A 17905-nucleotide genomic window follows, 5' to 3' on the forward strand; every position below is an offset into this window, starting at 1 on the left:
CCCCACCCTTGAGTCTCTGCCTCCTGCACTTGACCTTGACCCTGGTAGGCATCATTCTGGGCACTCACCATGAGAAGGGGGCCTTCACCTTCTGGTCCTACGCCATTGGTCTGCCACTTCCCAGTAGCTCCATCCTCAGCTGGAAGTTCTGCCACGTCCTGCACAAGGTGCTTCGAGACGGACACCCGAATGTGAGTAGCTGCTGTCCGCTGGTACTGGGTGGGACAGGTCTCCTGGGCCCTCCGTCCGCTGCTGCCTGAGCAGGCCGGCACCCCAGGGAGCAGAGCAGGGTCCCTTCGAAATGAGAGATGGTCCCCACTTCTGCCCGTCCCTCCCTGCCCTCGGCAGGCCAGCTAGCACAGGGGTGGGAGGCGAGGGAGCGCCTGTGTCGGGACCCCGCCCGGGCAGGGCTGGCTCCATCCTTCTTGTCCACCGTGTGCTGCAGGTGCTGCACGACTGCCAACGCCATCGGAGCAACATCCGGGAGATAGGAGATCTGTGGGTAGGTGCGGGGAGCAAGCATGGCCCGAGCCCCTTGCCCGGGTGCCGTCCAGAAAGTCCCACCCCAGTCCTGCTCGGGGTTCCATTCCCCCCCCGCCCCCGCACGAATGGGCGCTCCCCACAGATGGGCTTTTCCCCCCGTTCCCTCGGAGCAGAAGTTACGGTGCTCTCTGGGGTGACAGTGGGGGCAGATGAGCACCATGAGGGAAAAGTCAGCCTTGCTTTTAAGGCCTCGGGGGGGCAGGGGGAGCTTCACGTAAGTAGCGGGCCCTCCGGCTCCAGCCACTCACCAGCTCTGCAGTCCCCGGGAGTTGGGAACCGTGGCAACGCCCGAGTCTGGGTGTCTGACTGGCAGTTACAGCCCATGTGAGGGGTGCAGACTCCTTGCCCCCCCCAAAGACTGGCTGCTTTAGAATCTCGGGATTGGAAACTGGGTTCAAAAAACTCCCCAGAAGATTCTTCTCCACAGTGATGTTTGAAAGTCCCAAGAGCTTGCATGCTAAGATCCACTGCAAGACCCTCAGGGAATTGGGGCGTTGGAGGGAGGCCCTCAGGTCGTGTTTGTCCTCTGGGAGTACTGCTGGGGCCTCGTGGGCTGGGCGGACTGGGAGGACGGACCAGAGGGAGGCCCGGGCGGGGCGCGAAGGGCTGTGTTCCCCCATGTCCTCGAGGTAAAGAAGACGGTGCCCGTGCTGCCGTTTGCAGACACGGCCCAGCTGGTGTGACTGCAGGGGCCACGATGTGGGGGATGCCCCCGGCAGAATGTGCCTCCCTGGCTGCCACCAGCATTTTAATGAAGTGTCCCAGCTCAGAGCTGGCCTGCTGCCCTGGACAGAGAGCCCTCTTCTCAACAAGAGTTTCTTTGGCAAGAAGGACTAGGAGTAAGATTTTTAAAAATTAAAGAGCTGGAGACCGAGAGGAGGGCTGGCGGAGGTCCTTCGGCAGAGGCCGAGTGGGGTCCGTCCACCCGTGCGGTGGGGGAAGGAAGGACACTCAGCTGGCCTCCTGCACCTTCCTGCCTCTGCACGCTCGCTTGCCCCAGAGCGTGGCCGGGCCCTGTAGGGTTTGTGGGCACGTTCCGGGGACGGCAGGCCCTCACCCTGGGCTCCCTCCGCAGGGACATTTGCATGACCGCTACGGGCAGCTGGTGAACGTTTACACCAAACTCTTACTGACCAAAATCTCCTTCCACCTCAAGGTAGCTTCCTCGGTAGTTGTGGGGCTGGAGGGAGGGGCCCTGGACTTTCATCTCTGAGATGTCCTGGGAAGCAGGGCGGTGGGGTCCCCCATGTCCTGATCTTGACCTGAGGGGAAACATGGGGTGCCCAGGGCACCTTGAGGGTCCGTGCACCTTGGGGCATTTCCCGCCGATGCTGGACGTGGTCTCCGCCCTGCCCTTGGCTCTGGGCAGTCTCCTGCCCTGGCTGGACGTCCTCTCTTCCCTTCCCGGTCTCCCCGGTCACCCACAGCCCCCCTCAGCCAGTGCCCAGGGCAGATGGGGACTTCTCCAGCCTTGTCTCCTGTCCTCGGAAGCCAGAACCAGCTCTGGGCTGGGGCCAGCATGGGCCTCAGCTGAGTGGGGGTGTCCTCTTTGTAGCACCCCCAGTTTCCCGCGGGCCTGGAGGTGACAGACGAGGTGCTAGAGAAGACCGCTGGGACCGACGTCAACAACATGTGAGTCCCACGCATGTGGGTGCTCCTCAGTGGGTGGCTGGGGCTAGGGGTCCCATTCCTGAGGGAGCTGAGGCTGAATCAAAGGCCTGGGGTTTATTTGGAATCGGGCATCTTGGGCTGAAGGATGGCTGCCCTCTGCAGAGGTGTGTGGATGAGCTCCTCCCTCTTCCCACCTGGGGCGGGGTCTCATGGGGCGACTCCCCCACCCCTCCGCTCAGGCCCCCATTTTCCCCTTCGTAGCTTCCAGCTCACCGTGGAGATGTTTGACTACATGGACTGTGAGCTGAGGCTTTCTGAATCAGGTAAGCCAACCGAGGAGGAGGCCTGGCCCGCCCGAGTCCAGTGTGATCCCCCAGGGCCCACAGCCAGATGAGAAGTTAGCTCCACCAGCTAACTGCACCCTGGGGTGTCCACCCCCTCTCCCGCCAGGAGTGGGTAATGGGGCCCCCAGGAGTCCCCAGGACGTGGGGAGAGGTGGTCACTGCCCCTGCAGGTGTCAGGCCCCGGGGGTGTGTCCAGGGCCCAGTGTCGCCTCAGGTTCCTGAGCCGGGCACCCCCGGCCTCTGGCATCTGCAGAGCCCACCCGGGAGAGAGCTGGTTTGGGTCATCTTGCCTGTTTCCTGCTGTTAAAAGGCCTGTGAGTCATGTCGGACTTTCCGGCCCAGGGACCTGGCCACTGCTGGACAGGAAATCTCGGGGGGCTACAGAGGTGATTGTTCTGGGCGGCAGCTTCAGGACGGCCTGTTGGGTGACTCAAGGCTCTTTGTAGGAGAATGAGTAGCAAATGCCTTTTTAAGGGAAAATCGGGACTGAGAGCGGGGTCTGGACTCAGAGCTGCACCCAGGGGAGCCCAGGTCCCCTGGTGGGGAGCAGAGGTGGGCTGTGCCTCTCACGGCTGTCCCCACGAGGGAAGGTAGAGGAAACCCCCAGGCAGGTGCCCACCCCAGGGGACACTGACGTCTTGATGAAGCAGCAAGGAGGGGTGCCCTAATGTCCACAGGCCGGCGTCTCCCTGGGGAGAGGGTGCCAGGGTGTTCCCCGCCATGCTGTTTTAACCAGGAACCGTCCCCAATACCCCTCAGTGGAGAAAGGGATGGCTTTGCCTTGTATAAAACCCGAAATAGCATTTTATGTGTGTTTCAGTTTTTACGGGAACACGTACTTGATGTGACACGTTAAGGTTTAGAAAGGTGAAGGACTGTCCTTCGCTGGTTCTTCCTCCTCAGCCCCGCCCCATCCCTGCCGCCCTAGGCCAGGTGAGCATAGGACCCCAGGGCTTGGGGCCCGGCGTTCTGGAACAGTGTCCTGGCCTCTGTGTCGTGTGTGGTCTGCCCTCTGCCCTGACGAAGAGGCTAATCGCAGTGGGGGCAGCCTCGTGTTTGTCCCTTTCCCTCCCGCTCGGCCGATGTGATGAAAGGCTTGACTGTCCGGGACAGGGGAGGTTGACCCCGGGTGCAAGTGAGGTTTTGGGGTCACTTGGGGTTTGCAGAACGGAGTCCTGAGCTGGCTGCCATGTGGCTGACCCCTCTCTCCACGGCCGTAAGATGAGGCACTTGGCTGCACAGCCTTGAGCCTCCTCCTTTCCCTGAGCTTTAGGGTGAGCTTGAGGCCCATGGGTACAGGACCATCTGAGCCCCCCTGTCCCCCGATCCCTTGGGCTCGGGCGCGCTGTGTGGACGCTGTCGGGGAAATGCTGGCCATGCCGAGCTGTCTTCCATTTGCCCGACCCTGCTGTGGCCCTAGTTTGGGGGGGGGGTGCTCTGGGGCTCCGTCTGGGGCAGCCACAGCACCGGGGCTCCTATCCTAGCAGTGGAGAGCGTGTTGGGGTCCAAGGACCCGGGGCAGAGGTGTCCTGCCCGGCTGGGACTGGCACCACAGGGACCCGGGCCGCTGCCTCCCCCCCCGGCCCCCGCCCAGGGTGGTTCTCACAATGCCCTGAGGTGACGGTGCGGGGCCCGCACTCCGCCACCATTCCCACCATGTTTGTCCCCGAGGCTGCGTGGCTCCCCACGCGCACGCTCCTCCCTCACCTCTGTTGGCAGTTTTCCGGCAGCTCAACACAGCCATTGCTGTGTCCCAGATGTCCTCAGGCCAGTGCCGCCTGGCGCCCCTCATCCAGGTCATCCAGGACTGCAGCCACCTCTACCACTACACCGTGAAGCTCATGTTCAAGCTGCACGCCTGTAAGTCCCCCGGGTCCCCCGCCCCCCGCCGGAGACCCCCACCCCCCAAGGTTCAGCCAGAACCACAGAGGGCTGTGCTCAGGCGGCTTATGTTGCTAGATGTTTACCACAGCAGAAGTGAAAATCGAGATGTTAGACATAGTTTTTTTTTTTTTTTTTAAGATTTTATTTATTTGACAGAGAGAGCCAGAGAGGGAACACAAGCAGGGGGCGTGGGAGAGGGAGAAGCAGGCTTCCCGCTGAGCAGGGAGCCTGATGCAGGGCTGGATCCCAGGACCCTGGGAGCATGACCCGAGCTGAAGGTGGACGCCTAACAACTGAGCCACCCAGGCGCCCCAATACTTACTATTAAACGTAGCAATAACGCATTCATTACCCATGGACATAACAGCATAGTTGTGATGGAAAACTGCTCTTTTCCAGCACAAAGATTTAGCGAGGAGAGGGGCGTAGGTTTCCGTGTTTGTGCTTCCCCAAAAGGCCCGGCCTCGGAGGGGGCAGCGGGCGTCTGCGTTCGGCCGCCAGGGCGCCTCACATCCCCTTCAGGCTGGCGCAGCAGGTCCGACAGGGCCTGTGTCCCCCTCCTCCCCTTCGTGTTCACAAGGGGATTGGCCCTGGTGTGGGCCCTCTGAGGAGGTCTTGGTCCCCACATCCCGCTCTGGGAACCCCTGGCCGAGGGGCTTGGGAGCTGTTGGAATGCTCTCCGCCCAGGCTCGAGTCCAGAAGCGACTTCACAGCGCACCTGCGGGCAAACCCAGGTTAGGTTTGCCATGGTCAAGTCACGCGCCCCTTCCCTCTCTCGCTCAAAGTTGAGAGCTGAACCCCACTGCGGCCTCCCCTCACTCTCCTCTATGACAGTTTCTAGAAGGTGGCAGAGCAGGGTGGGCACGGGAGCAGGGATCAGAGAGGAAGTCCCGTCAAACGTCCTTCCCTCAGGTCTTCCAGCTGACACCCTGCAAGGCCACAGGGACCGGTTCCATGAGCAGTTTCACAGGTACGGCCCGGGCAGGGCGGAGGCTCTGGGACCTCATGAGCTGGGGCTGCCTGGCTGGGCCTGGCTCCCCTGTGACCTCCCGTCCTCTGCTCCCGCAGCCTCAGAAACTTCTTCCGCAGAGCCTCGGACATGCTCTACTTCAAGCGGCTCATCCAGATCCCCCGGCTGCCCGAGGTACCCATCGTCCCCCTGGGCTGCAGCCTTCTTCCCTCTCTGGGCGCTCGGAGGACCCGGGGTACCTGGTGGGGGGCCCCACTGGGCTCTGGGGATGACTGAGGGGGGCTTCCTCCAGGAGCAGCTCCCGCACATTGGTCACCCCCTCCCCCCCCCCGGCCCCAGGGACCTCCCAACTTCTTGCGGGCCTCGGCACTGGCTGAACACATCAAGCCAGTGGTGGTGATCCCCGAGGAGGCCCCTGAGGACGAGGAGCCGGAGAATCTCATTGAGATCAGCACAGGGCCGCCAGCTGAGGAGCCAGCGGTGAGGTCCCCCTCTTCCCATCGGGTGTCGGGCGACTGAGTGTCCCTCTGCCCCTGGCCTGGAGGCCCCGGAGGGGGGGGGGTGGCAGTGGGTCACCGTGTTTGTGTGGCAGGTGGTGGCTGACCTCTTCGAGCAGACGTTTGGACCCCCCAATGGCTCCTTGAAGGATGATAGGTGAGGGCCCGGGCGCTGCCCACGGTGGGGGCTCAGCTGTGGTCAGCACGGAACTTGAAGGCCATCTGTCCCCAGGGACGTGCAGATCGAGACCCTGAAGAGAGAGGTGGAGACGCTCCGTGCGGAGCTGGAGAAGATCAGGCTGGAGGTGAGGGCGCGGGCCCGGCTGTGGGGCGCACCCCCCTTCCTCCCAGGCGGGCACCGCCCCCACGACACCGTCCCTCCACTGCGCAGGCCCAGCGCTACGTGTCGCAGCTGAAGGGCCAGGTGAATGCGCTGGAGGCCGAGCTGGAGGAGCAGCGGAAGCAGAAGCAGAAGGCGCTGGTGGACAACGAGCAGCTCCGCCATGAGCTGGCCCAGCTGCAGGCCGCCCAGCGGGAAGGCGAGCGCAGCCAGGGCTTGCGCGAGGAGGCTGAGAGTGCGTCGGCGGCGGGGGGCGCGGGGGGCGCGGGGGGCGCGGGGGCCGCGGCGGGGACCACCGTGTCTCCTGTCCTCTGCAGAGAAGGCCAGCGCCATCGAGGCGCGCTACCACAAGCTCAAGGAGAAGCACAGCGAGCTCATCGGCACGCACGCCGAGCTGCTCCGGAAGGTGGGTGGGGGGCGCGGGCGGGGCCGGCCACGGGCAGCGCTGCGTGCGGCCCCCAGCGGTGCTGGAGCGGGCGTCTGTCCCCTGCCCGTGCAGAACGCGGACACGGCCAAGCAGCTGACGGTGACGCAGCAGAGCCAGGAGGAGGTGGCACGGGTGAAGGAGCAGCTGGTCTTCCAGATGGAGCAAGTGAAACGGGAGTCGGAAGTGAAGGTGCGTCCCGTGCGCGCCAGGGCCCCCCTGCCCCGCGCCCCCCCCTCCGCCTCCCGTGACACGCTGCCCTGTCCCAGCTGGAGGAGCAGAGTGACCTGCTGGAGAAGCTCAAGAAGGAGCTGGAGGCCAAGGCCGGAGAGCTGGCGCGCGCGCAGGAGGCGCTGACCCGCACCGAGCAGGTATGGCGGCTGTTGGCGGGGCTGCCTCGCAGGAGCCAGCGGGATGGGGGTTAGGGCTCTCCTTGCCGTGAACGGGGCGCTGCCCCGATGCCACTCGGTTGGCTCCGAGGGGCCCTTGGCAGTGGTGGGGTGCAGCTCTGGCCCACCACCGGGGGGACGCAGGACGTTCTCTGTCCACGGCGGGGAGTGAGGAGAACGGGGCCCTCAGGTGTTGTCTGTACATGTGGGTGGGGACAGGGGGCGGCTGAGGGCGCCCCCCCCCCCGCCCCGGGAGCCCCGCTCAGGTGCCGGGGCTTCGCAGAGCGGGTCGGAGCTGAGCTCGAGGCTGGACACGCTGAGTGCAGAGAAGGCGGCGCTGAGCAGCGAGGTGCAGCGGCGGGAGGCGGAGCTGCTGGCGGCCCAGGGCCTGGTGCGGGAGAAGGAGGCGGCGCTGAGCTCCGAGCGGCAGCGCAGCTCCCAGGAGAGCGCTGAGCTGCGGGGGCAGCTAGCGGGCAAGGTAACGGCTGGGCTGAGACCCCTCACGTGGCACTAGGCCACCCCCTCCCCCCCGCGGGTGAGGGCGCCGGCCATGTGTCCACACGGTTGTGGGTCCGCCCCATAGACCGCTCCGAAAGGAAACTTTACCCCCTAAGGCGTTAGTCCCCGCCCGCCCACCGCCCGCAACGGTCCCGGCCCCCGGGCTGCTTGCTGCCCCCTGCCCTGTCTCTGGAATGACCCGTTCCAGACACGCACACGGACGGGCCGCACCATAGGAGCGGTTTCTTGCACTGAGCGGTGTTTGCCAGGTTCGTCCGTGAGTCGTGGCACAGTAATATCCCACCACGGGGACAGACCACAGCCTGTCCGTTGGGCCGTCCATGCGTATTTGGCTTGTTTCCACTTCCTGGCTATCGGTGATGCTGCCGGGAACGCGTGCGGTTTTCCATTTCCCTGCGTCCCTGACAGGGCGTGCGACTCTGCAGTTTATTTCTGCCACCGCAGCAGGTGGGAGGCAGCGGCTCCCGGTGGTTTTGTCTGGCGTTTCCCTAAGGGTTAACGATACTGAGTATCTTGTGTGCTTGTTGCCTTTTGTGTATCTTGGGAGAAAGGTTTGTTCAGATCCTTTGCCGACTCTTTAACTGGGGTGTCTGTTGCTGAGCCGTCTGCCCTGCTCCCCGGAGGAGCGGCCCCAGCCCTGGGGCGGAGCGGTGGCCTTCCTCAGGCCTCAGTCGGCAGTGTGGGTCCCAGCGGGCGCCCCCCTGGGGCAGGGTCTCTAAGCTGCCACTGCCCTCTCGCACCAGGAGTCTCAGGAACAGGAGCTACGGCGGAGGCTTCTGGACCAGCAGTTCGAGGTGCTGCGGAGCACTGCCGCCGAGGCCGAGCGCATCCTGCAGGACGCTGTGGCCAAGCTCGACGACCCCCTGCACCTGCGCTGCACCAGCTCCCCAGGTGGGGGCCGCGGCGCGGGCACTCAGGCTGTTTGGGCCTTTCCTTTCCTCCCTGGCCTGGTAGGGTGTCCAGCCCACCCCACCCTGAGAGACCCTGCGGCAGGGCCATGGGGTTCCAGGCAGGCTCCGCCCCTCACCGCTTCTCCCCTGCTTGCAGACTACCTGGTGAGCAGGGCCCAGGCCGCCCTGGACGCCATGAGCGCCCTGGAGAAGGGCCATGCCCAGTACCTGGTGTCCAGGTCAGGTAAGCACGGCAACAGGCTGGCCATGGCTGCCCCCTGCCACTGGGGAGGCCATGCCCCCCCCACCACCACACCCGCCAGGAGCCCAGTCCTGCCCGCTCTGTGGGCCTGGGGTCACTCAGACGTGGCTGCCGTCCAGCAGCTTGACCTTGGCTGTTGCAAGCCTGCCTCTTGTCATCCATAAACGGGGGCCCTGGCGCCCCCTGGGCTTCGGGGCTGAAGACCCGAGCAGCCCGCTGTAGGCCCCGGTCCTTGCTCCGCAGCAGTGGTGTTAGAGTTTTGTTGCTCCTTCCTACAGACGCCTCTGCGCTGGTGGCAGCCCTGACCCAGTTCTCCTACCTGGCTGCAGACACCATCGTCAATGGCGGTGCCACCTCCCATCTGGCCCCTACCGACCCCGCGGACCGTAAGTGGGCCCCAGGTTTGACTCACCCACAGTGCCCACAGCGGACCCCCCGGAAGGTCGGGGCCTGCACACGGGTCCTGGCGCCAGACTCACGCCGGGGCCACTTCCAGGGCTCCCCAGTGCCGGCCCCCTGACAGACCTCTCTTCCCCAGGCCTGGTCGACACCTGCAGGGAGTGTGGGGCCCGCGCTCTGGAGCTCATGGGGCAGCTGCAGGAACAGCAGACTCTGCACCAGGCCCGGCCCAGCCTGGTGCGGACCCCCCTGCAGGGCATCTTGCAGCTGGGCCAGGTGAGGGACGCAGCCATGGCACGGAGCGTGGGCTGGGGTCTGGAGGGGTGATGACACCGGGCTGAGGCTCGGGTCCTCAATTTCCCTGCACCTCCCTTTGGTTTGGGCTGAATGGGGGCTCGTGTGCAGAGCCGGCAGCTGGAGGACACGGGGCAGGGACGGCACCCCCGCCCCCCAGCATGCTGCTGCCCCAGCCTCTCCCAGACTCCTAGGGGGAGTCCGCCCATCTCCCCCGTGCCCTCTGCCCCAGGAGCTGAAGCCCAAGAGCCTGGATGTGCGTCAGGAGGAGCTTGGGGCCGTGGTGGACAAGGAGATGGCAGCCACGTCTGCAGCCATCGAAGATGCTGTGCGGAGGATCGAGGTGACGCTTGGGGTGCAGGGGCTCCTCCCGGTCCTGCAGGAGCCCTGGGGGCTGAGCTGGGCTGAATGCAGGCTCCGCCCGCCTCCGCACCCCTCGCTCCTGCGCAAGGGGCAGGCGGCCTCTGCAGCTCACAGCTGGGAGGGTGGAGAGGTGGCCCTGGCTTTTCTGCCTTGGCCGCACCCTGCCCCCCACCCTGTCCCCCACCCTGTCCCCCCTGCCCTGTCTCCCCTCCAGCCTCTTCCCCTCCCTCCTCCCTGGCTCAGTGGCTCTTTTGGGAGGGGTTGGGGCTGGTCCAGCACTGCCTCCCCCTTCCTCCCGCACTGCTCTCCTCCCAGCCTGCTCACAGCTCTGTCACTGGTGTAGGACATGATGAACCAGGCCCGCCATGCCAGCTCTGGGGTGAAGCTAGAGGTGAATGAAAGGTGAGCCCCGCTCATGGCTCCCCCCAGGCCCCCAGATTCCAGGGTGTGCTGTCCTGCCTGCTTAGCTCTCCAGCAGGGCCTGGGAACAAGTAGGCACCCCCTCCCACCCACTGAGCACCCTCGTTGGGCCCGGTAGTAGTCGTTCGCCAGAGGGCAGACTCCCTGGGGTGACACTGAAGATTGTCCTCTCTTCCCCCCATCATCTGCTCCCCTCAGGATCCTCAATTCCTGCACAGATCTGATGAAGGTGAGTGGCTGGGACCCCAGGCTGGACCGTGCACCTGGGAAGGCCAGCCCAAGAGTGACCTGTGTTCTGGTCTTGGCAGGCTATCCGGCTCTTGGTGACAACATCCACCAGCCTACAGAAGGAAATTGTGGAGAGCGGCAGGGTGAGTGGGGCCACCCACTGGTCTGACCGGGCGTCCCAGGCTGGGCCGCACCACCGGGCCAGCGAGGGTCAGATCCCTGAGAGGGGTGTGAGCTCTGAGCCGTCTTCATCCCAGACCACAACCCCCTTGGCTTCCCGGACCTCAGAGCCTCTTTGGGCAGGAGCTACCTGACCTGTGCAGTGATGAAAACCACTCCCCCCACCCCCAGAATGCACACAACGTGCCCAGGATTCACACCTGCATCCCCCCACCCCGGCCCCCGGATGTCCCCTCGTGGCGGAGGTGAAGGCAGAGGGACCCCATGGGGATCCCTTGCCACATGTGACATCACTGACTGGTCCCCCCTGCCCTGCCTTCCTGTTGCCACTAGGGGGCAGCCACGCAGCAGGAGTTTTATGCCAAGAACTCTAGGTGGACCGAAGGCCTCATCTCCGCCTCCAAGGCCGTGGGCTGGGGAGCCACGCAGCTGGTGTATGTCGCCCCAGGTGGGGGGCAGCAGGGCGTGTGGTGCTCAGGGTCTGGGGAGGGAGCGTGGCGGTGGTCCAGGGTCCATGGGGTTGGAGACCCAGGCCCTGCCCGGCTCTGTCCGCAGGGAGGCGGCGGACAGGGTGGTGCTCCACACGGGCAAGTACGAAGAGCTCATCGTCTGCTCCCACGAGATCGCAGCCAGCACGGCCCAGCTCGTGGCTGCCTCCAAGGTGAGGCTCGGTGCGTGGCGGCCTCTCGCCGCAGCCTCAACTCAAATCTGGCTGATAGGTTCCCCGTGCGGGGGGCCTGAGCCTGACCCGCCCCCGCACTCCCCCAGGTGAAGGCGGACAAGCACAGCCCGCACCTGAGCCGCCTCCAGGAGTGCTCCCGCAGCGTCAACGAGATGGCCGCCAACGTGGTGGCCTCCACCAAGTCAGGCCAGGAGCAAATCGAAGAACGAGGTGAGTGTGGGCCCTGCTAGCCGCTGGGGTGGGGGCAGGTGTACAGACGCTCACCCCCCGCCCCCACCCTGCTCTGGCCACAGACACCATGGACTTCTCGGGCCTGTCCCTCATCAAGCTGAAGAAAGAGGAGATGGAGACCCAGGTGAGCACCGGCTCCTCCTCGAGGGCTGAGCTCTGGGCGGGTGGGCGGCCCGGGTCACGAGGCCATCCTGACCTGAGCGGGCGTGCGGGGCCACAGGTCCGCGTGCTGGAGCTGGAGAAGACGCTGGAGGCCGAGCGCGTGCGGCTGGGGATGCTGCGGAAGCAGCACTACATGCTGGCGGGGGCGGTGGGGGCGCCCCGTGATGAGGATCTCGGCCGACCCAGCGCTGCCGCCCGCAGCGGGGCCTGCAAGAAGCCGCCTCTGGCCCAGAAGCCCAGTGTGGCACCCCGGCAGGACCACCAGGTGCCAGGCATCAGTGCTGGGGCCGGAGGGGCCCTGGGGGTGCTGTCCCTGTCTCCGCACCCCAGTCTGCAGGGCACAGGGAGCAACAGGGGGAGGAGGGTGGGCAAGGGGGGGGGAGGGAGGCTGGGAGGCTGGCTCAAGGGCAGGATGCAGGGGGCCCAGGAGGGTGTCTGGGGGCCTGGCCATGTCCACTGAGCCCCTCATCTTTGCCTCCTGCAGCTTGACAAAAAGGATGGCGTCTACCCAGCTCAACTCGTCAACTACTAGGCTCCTGAAGGGTCTGCTGGGGAGGCTGGTGGGCAGGCCTGGGCCTGGGGTGGCTGTCCCAACTGGGCTCAGGAGCCTCCAAGGGGTGCAGCCCCCTGCCCCACAGCCAGGTTCGGTGTCCCCAAGGCCCCCAGGCCTGGCTGAACCCAAAGGATCAGGGATCGGGGCGGTTCTCCTGGACATGAGTCTGTCTGCACCAGGTACTGGTGAGAGCAGCCAGAACCTAGCAGGCCTGAGCCACAGGTGTTCAGGAAATATATGGAACATTTGTAATCTGAGCTAGAGCTCTCCTTCATGAGTTTGGATTCACCCTGGGAAGCAGGGCCCCTGGAGAGGGTGTTTGGGCAGGACCTCCCTGCCTTCTGAACTCAAGGTCTGAGGTTAATACTGAAAAACCAGTCCTTGCTGGCTGCCAGGGTCGTAGGCAAGATGTCACCTAGTTGTAGCCTTCTTGGGGCACGGATTCCGTGGAGACGGGCCTGGGCTGGTCTCAGGCAAAGCAGAGCGCTCTGGAGCGGGCCAGGGTACGTGCCCAGACTCCTTGGGCCTCCCTCGGAGGCCTCCGTGTAGGGGAGCACAGAGGATGTGCCCTTAGTCTGGGGGCAGCGGCCAGAGCCCCCAGCTGGTGGCACGGGTGCTGGCCTGCTGGCATTGCCGGAGTCTGCTCCCATCTGGGGCAACCCTCCTGGTTCCTGGTTTTCATGCCCCTGCTCACTGCTCCTGCCCTGGAGGCCCCGATCTGCGGGTCTCCCATCGCCCACGCCCTCTCCACCGCGCCCTCCCCTCACTCGGCCCAGCCTGCCCTCCCACAGCCCTCCCACAGCCACCGAAGGCCCAGGAACCAGGACGCCCACCCTCTGTCCGCCAGGCCGAGGGCGCCTTGTGCCCCCCCAGGGCGGGGGCCGCCCGGCAGCCCCACTGCCCCCTTGGCCTGCCTGGCCCCCTGGGGAGGAGTTGCAAGAACCTGTGTTCCTGGAGCCCCCAGCCCGGCGCCTGAGGAAAGGGCCAGCAGCTGGGGCCCCCGCAAACTCCCCCACCCCCGACGGTCCGGCCCCAGCCCTGGTTCCGAGAGGAGCAAAAGGACCAGCTCTTCTGCTTTGCCCCTCGCGCTACCTTGTTGGAAGAGTCAGGTCAGCAATAAAGTGCACTTGGACTGTTGCCAGAGGGGCCGCGCCTGGGCTGTTCATTTCTCCGGGGCCGGGACGCGCGACACGGGGTCGGGGACTGCTTAGCTTCTGCAGGGCACGGAGCGCTTGGAACCACAGAACTGGCTCGAGCTGCTTCTGCCGCGCAGTGCCCTGGCCTGTGTCCGGGGAGCTTTGGGGCTTGAGGCCCGGGGACGGACGCCGGTGTGGTGAGGCCCCCCGCCTGGCCCCCCGCGCTGTGGGGGGCCCCCAAGCCCCCCCCCCCCGGGGGTTCCTGCCCCCACTCCCCCAGCCTGCTTGGAAACCTCACTGCTTCGGGAAGGGGAGGAGTGACCACGGAGTCCTTGCAGTTAAGAATGGCCCCTGGTGGCGCTCGCTGGTGGGACTTGTCGGCGCGGCCACACCCAGCCTTCCCTCGGAGAACCTGACCGGCTCCCGGCTGTGCGGGCCCCCGCCTTCCCCGGGGGTGCGGACGGCTCTGGGCCAGGCGGGCTTGCCTTGGTGCGCGTGCCCCCTTCCCCCGCAGGTCACCAGCATTTGTGGAAACCGACATGGTGCAGGTCCGAGAAAGACACGCGGCCTCGGACGAGAGTCCCACTCCCTGAGCCCGGCCTTCCCGAAGGGTGAAATGGGGCCTGCCTCGCTGGCTCCAGGCTGGTTGGGAAACGTGGGTGGGGCTGTCAAATGGAACCGGTGTCTGGTTCTCATTTGTAAGGGAAAACGGCTTCGGAAAAGACATGAAAGCAGATGCTCAGCTCCACCAAATACAAACCAGTGAAAACTGCCCTGCGTGGACCACACCCGGTCCAAGCAATGCTAGCCGGACTGACATGAAGTCCTCCATGAGCAAACCTTTAACCGGAAGCCTCGGGGTCTGCGCACCCACCCCCCACCCCCCACCCCCACCGCGCCTCCCTGACCCCCTCCCAAGCACAGGGGCCTGGAGGAGGGAGGCGAGGATCGGACGAGGCTGGGCTGGTGAGAAGCCACCACAAGCACAGCCCTGTCTAGCGAGCGCCCCCACGGGAGGCTGCAGATTTGGCTGGAAGCTTCCTAAGCAGCCCCTGGGGAAAGAGCAACTGTCAGACAAAAATTCTCACCAAAGCAAACGGATTTCTCAGGAGAAGCCTGCCTCTTCCTCCCAGGCCCACCCCAGCCGTGTCCCCGGCACATCCTCCCTGTGCGGGGACAGGCACGGGCCGGCAGCCCCCCCAGAGGAGGCTGCACCAGGGAGGCTGACTCGGGACTGGTCTCGGCGCTCCTGTTCCGGCCAACGCAGTGCAGAAAGTCCCTTCTGGGGTGCAGCCCTGGAGGGTCCCTCTCCCAGCACCCAACTCCACCTGGGACCGGTAGGCAGGGAGGGGGGTTGTCTCGGCTCCAGAACAAAAGGTCACCCATTCAGTTCTATCATTACCTGAAACAGACAAGGGCCCGAGCTCCCCTCAGCAGTGCAAGTCCACCCGGAGGACAGAGCCAGAGAGAATGAACCCAGAAGCCGGGGGGGGGGGGGGGGCGGGGGGCAGCTGCAACCCCAGGGACACGCTCTCCCACCTTTACCCCTGGCCAGGAGAATCTGGGAAGCAGCACAAAAGGCTCTATTAGTGCCAGGGACCCCGGTCAAGGCAGACAGCTCAGCCATCTTGGGTGGCTTCTCAACTGCAACAGACACAAGTCAGCTCCCCTCCTGGAACTCTGATCACTGAGCATCTAGAACCAAACATGCCACGAACATCCCCAGGTAAAGAAATGACAGGACCATCGTTAATTCTGTTTATTAAAAAGGGTCCTCCAGCTTTACAGCCCCGGCTCAGGCATGGCCCTGGAGAGAGACGAGGCCAGCCTGGCAGCCCCTTCCCCACATCCACACTGAGCTCACACATTTGGCTACGCCCTGCACAGGTTGTGGGCATCCCCCGACCTCAGGGTGGGTGGTGGAGGGCTTTGGGGGGGGAGCACCAATCTCAAGCTTCCCAGAACTCTGAGTGGCAGGGCAGTAAATGGTCCCCCCCAGCATTACAAACAGTGATGGTACAGGGGTGTTCACGCCCAGGGAAGCTGAAGACAAAGCATGGTGGTCTCGGCCCTGGCCTGCTGGGACCGACCCCCTGTGTGCTCTGTCTCAGTTCTGTCACCTGGGCTGGTGCGACCCTAAAGGGCCAGGAAGAGCCAGGGGTGTGGCCAGCGAGTCCGAGTTTGTTGGCACCCTCCGAGGATCCTGGTGCTGGCTGGCTCCGGCCCCAGCCGAGATGGTGCTCGAGTCCCTCTGTGCCCCTCCTGCCTGGAGGCCCCAGCGGAAGAGAAGATTGGCTACAAGGATCTTGGTCCAAGAGGCGGGGGGGGGGGGGGGGGAGACAGGCTGCTTCCGCTGGTAACACAACTAACAAGCCCCTCTGGGAACATAAAGCCGCTTATAGGAGCTACCCCTCCGCCTGCCCAGCCTGGGGGCCTGCAGGGGAGGTGGGGCCGGCCCCTCACTGGCGCCAGGGGAAACTAAGGCACAGCACAGGCACCCACAGGTGTGACCATACACTGCTTGTAAAAAAGGAAATGGCATTCACTTCTGTACTTCAATCTGCTCTAAACAATATTTGCATTTTTATAAAGTTTCCCTGAATGGTCTTGTGTCCAAAAATTTTCTTTGCCAATATAAAATAGGAAAATTAGGTAGTAAAAATATTAGAGGGAGTATTTCTTTGTAGAAACCGTCAGGGGCTGGCCCACGGCGGAGAGAGAAAAGGAGTGGAGGGCATCGCCGTGCAAGGCCCAGCTCAGACCCCCCTCCTCCGGCCTGGCTGCAACTCACCCAGCCTCTGGACCTGGCCGTGGGCCCAGTGCAAACGCTGCACGGGGCTTTGAAGCATCCAGGTTTGGGGGGAGGGGTGACTGGCAACCCCTGCCCCCAGATTCAGTAAGCACCTTCCAGGCCAGCCCACCTGACCTACCCTAACCAGGGACCGTGGCGCGGTGGGCAAGGCCGCACGGTCTGGACTTTTGCAAACAAAGAAGAAACGATGGAGCATGCTCATTAAATAAAGTCGCAATGGGAGGACCACAATTCTAAGTGGGGAGGGAGGGACGCTTTTCCCCCAGACCTAGAAGTCCATCAACATTACAAGACTTAAAAATCATACCAAAAACCAACCAACGCGACCGTGGGGATGCCAGGCTGAGGCCTTGCACACACAACCTCCTGGGTACAAAACCGGGGTCCTACGGCTACTTACCGCTGACCTACAGTTCTAAAATCAAATGGACGTGCTGGCCCAGGGCACCGGCCCCCTGGTCCTCGCAGCCTGTGTGTGCAGAGCCCCGGCCAGCAGGTGCAGCCTCCCAGGAAGGACGGGGGAGGCTCACTGGAGGATGAAGCCTGGCTGGTGTGGAGGCAGCCGGGGCGGGGGCCTCTGGGGGAGAGCGGGCGGGTACGGAGACACGAACTGTGCGGCAAATCCTTGCTGGGGGGGCAGGCCCATGCGGGGGGGCAGGGGAGGGCACTGTGACCCCGGGTACGGGAGGGCCTGTCCTGAGCCCATGGCGGCGGTAAACGGCGTGGCCAAGCGTCCTGCAGGCACCGGGGGCGGTGGCGGAGGGATGCGCCGAGGTAGCATGGAGGGAGGCCCACTGGCCTCCGAGGTAGGGTAGGGCAGGGGGGCAGCGGGCACCGGCTCGGGCACCCTGGGCAGCAGTGGGGCCGGCACAGAGGCCTGTGGAAGTCTCTGCCCCTTCAGCACCAGCTCCTGGAGCTTCTCGATTTTAACTCTTCGAGTGTGGGCCAGTTTCCGCTGGCTCTGATAGACATCGATGAAGGAGTCCAGAGGAAGCTCTCCATCAAGAAACTTCTCTGCCATGTTCTGAAAGCAGCAGGAGAAAGCTGGTTACAGGGACAGGTCAACCCTTAGGGAAGGAAGCTCCCTTCACCACCCAGCGAGAGACAACACCCAGCTTCCTTCCGCCCCCCATCCCCCGCTTCCCACTGCAGACCCTGGCTGACCTCAGAGCAGCGCCCCCAGCACCCTGGCAGAGAGAAGGGGAAAGAGGCAGCTGGTCCTGACCGCCCACCGCACCCCCACAAGCTGCACAAGGCAGCAGGCCTGAGGGGGAGCCAGCCCTTGAGGAAGCGGGCCTCTCGGCAGCCCTGGGCTGCTGGGCTTCAAGGCCCAGAGGAAACCACCCGACCCGCTTCCCACCTTCTCACCAAGCCAGCCCGAGTCCGTTTCCGTTTCCCTCCTTCCACCGTAGAGTCAGCAGGACAGAGACAGGCTCGTGCCCCACCAGGGAGCCACCCACACCCAGGGGTGAATTCGACCACCCGGCCCAACTTGGCAACGTGCTGCCCGCCTCAGCTTGCTACAACTGTGCAACTTTTGACCCTGACTCAGGGCCGCATTGCTTAGTGAGGCTCCAACCTCAAGCGCTCAACGAGCTGCATCTCAAAGGCTCGGCCCTGCCCGCGGATTCAGAGCCGAAGGTGCGTCGGCTGCCGGAAGCCCCCGGGGCCGGCGTGCACTCACAGGACGGTGCGCACCGTTCGCTGGCGCCCCAGGCCCACTGCAGCCTCCTGGCCGCGGAGGAACTGGCCCAGACCCTGGGGTCTGTGCC

The 17905-nt window shown here is 64.6% G+C and overlaps 3 protein-coding genes across 10 annotated transcripts in view; 2 read left to right on the forward strand and 1 right to left on the reverse strand.

Moving 5' to 3' along the window:
• The window catches only part of HIP1R (huntingtin interacting protein 1 related), a 27670-nt gene extending 14348 nt beyond the window's left edge, over nucleotides 1–13322 (forward strand). The window contains exons 3-32 of one of the 3 annotated variants that reach the window (XM_025889598.2): nucleotides 49–191; nucleotides 446–502; nucleotides 1619–1699; nucleotides 2099–2175; nucleotides 2416–2477; nucleotides 4218–4358; nucleotides 5295–5352; nucleotides 5451–5526; nucleotides 5692–5832; nucleotides 5945–6006; nucleotides 6082–6154; nucleotides 6241–6424; nucleotides 6507–6595; nucleotides 6689–6805; nucleotides 6883–6984; nucleotides 7286–7480; nucleotides 8265–8412; nucleotides 8569–8655; nucleotides 8952–9059; nucleotides 9212–9348; nucleotides 9599–9709; nucleotides 10073–10131; nucleotides 10348–10378; nucleotides 10458–10520; nucleotides 10891–10991; nucleotides 11113–11218; nucleotides 11326–11449; nucleotides 11533–11594; nucleotides 11691–11897; nucleotides 12117–13322. In XM_025889598.2, the coding sequence (XP_025745383.1) occupies nucleotides 49–191; nucleotides 446–502; nucleotides 1619–1699; nucleotides 2099–2175; nucleotides 2416–2477; nucleotides 4218–4358; nucleotides 5295–5352; nucleotides 5451–5526; nucleotides 5692–5832; nucleotides 5945–6006; nucleotides 6082–6154; nucleotides 6241–6424; nucleotides 6507–6595; nucleotides 6689–6805; nucleotides 6883–6984; nucleotides 7286–7480; nucleotides 8265–8412; nucleotides 8569–8655; nucleotides 8952–9059; nucleotides 9212–9348; nucleotides 9599–9709; nucleotides 10073–10131; nucleotides 10348–10378; nucleotides 10458–10520; nucleotides 10891–10991; nucleotides 11113–11218; nucleotides 11326–11449; nucleotides 11533–11594; nucleotides 11691–11897; nucleotides 12117–12164 (3050 nt within the window). In that variant the 3' untranslated portion in view covers nucleotides 12165–13322. Of the gene's footprint in view, nucleotides 1–48; nucleotides 192–445; nucleotides 503–1618; nucleotides 1700–2098; nucleotides 2176–2415; nucleotides 2478–3336; nucleotides 3432–4217; nucleotides 4359–5294; nucleotides 5353–5450; nucleotides 5527–5691; nucleotides 5833–5944; nucleotides 6007–6081; nucleotides 6155–6240; nucleotides 6425–6506; nucleotides 6596–6688; nucleotides 6806–6882; nucleotides 6985–7285; nucleotides 7481–8264; nucleotides 8413–8568; nucleotides 8656–8951; nucleotides 9060–9211; nucleotides 9349–9598; nucleotides 9710–10072; nucleotides 10132–10347; nucleotides 10379–10457; nucleotides 10521–10890; nucleotides 11006–11112; nucleotides 11219–11325; nucleotides 11450–11532; nucleotides 11595–11690; nucleotides 11898–12116 lie in introns of those variants that run through there. The other 2 variants (XM_025889599.2, XM_025889601.2) reach the window with 2 other exon arrangements.
• On the forward strand, nucleotides 12594–15569 carry LOC141370655 (uncharacterized). The gene is made up of 4 exons (XM_073881305.1): nucleotides 12594–12620; nucleotides 12735–13932; nucleotides 14025–14658; nucleotides 15433–15569. The coding sequence occupies exons 1-3, from the start codon at nucleotides 12594–12596 to the stop codon at nucleotides 14048–14050; spliced, it is 1251 nt and encodes a 416-aa protein (XP_073737406.1). The 3' UTR covers nucleotides 14051–14658; nucleotides 15433–15569.
• VPS37B (VPS37B subunit of ESCRT-I) overlaps nucleotides 15066–17905 on the reverse strand; it is a 44561-nt gene continuing 41721 nt past the window's right edge. For 5 of the 6 annotated variants that reach the window (XM_073881249.1, XM_025889602.2, XM_073881248.1 and 2 more), the window contains one exon: nucleotides 15066–17157. In XM_073881249.1, the coding sequence (XP_073737350.1) occupies nucleotides 16660–17157 (498 nt within the window). In that variant the 3' untranslated portion in view covers nucleotides 15066–16659. The remainder of the gene's footprint in view (nucleotides 17158–17905) is intronic. The other variant, XR_012374893.1, reaches the window with a different exon arrangement.

The sequence above is a fragment of the Callorhinus ursinus genome, unplaced genomic scaffold (genome assembly GCF_003265705.2).
Source record: "Callorhinus ursinus isolate GAN/ISIS: 27379988/994484 unplaced genomic scaffold, GSC_fseal_2.0 scaffold41, whole genome shotgun sequence".
Lineage (NCBI taxonomy): Eukaryota > Metazoa > Chordata > Mammalia > Carnivora > Otariidae > Callorhinus > Callorhinus ursinus.

Coding starts and splice junctions, on each gene's coding strand:
- LOC141370655 (XM_073881305.1), top strand. CDS start 12,594: ATGTCACCTAGTTGTAGCCTTCTTGGG. Junction 12,621..12,734: donor CTAGTTGTAGCCTTCTTGGG/GCACGGATTCCG, acceptor GCCTCCGTGTAG/GGGAGCACAGAGGATGTGCC. Junction 13,933..14,024: donor GAGCCCGGCCTTCCCGAAGG/GTGAAATGGGGC, acceptor CTCATTTGTAAG/GGAAAACGGCTTCGGAAAAG.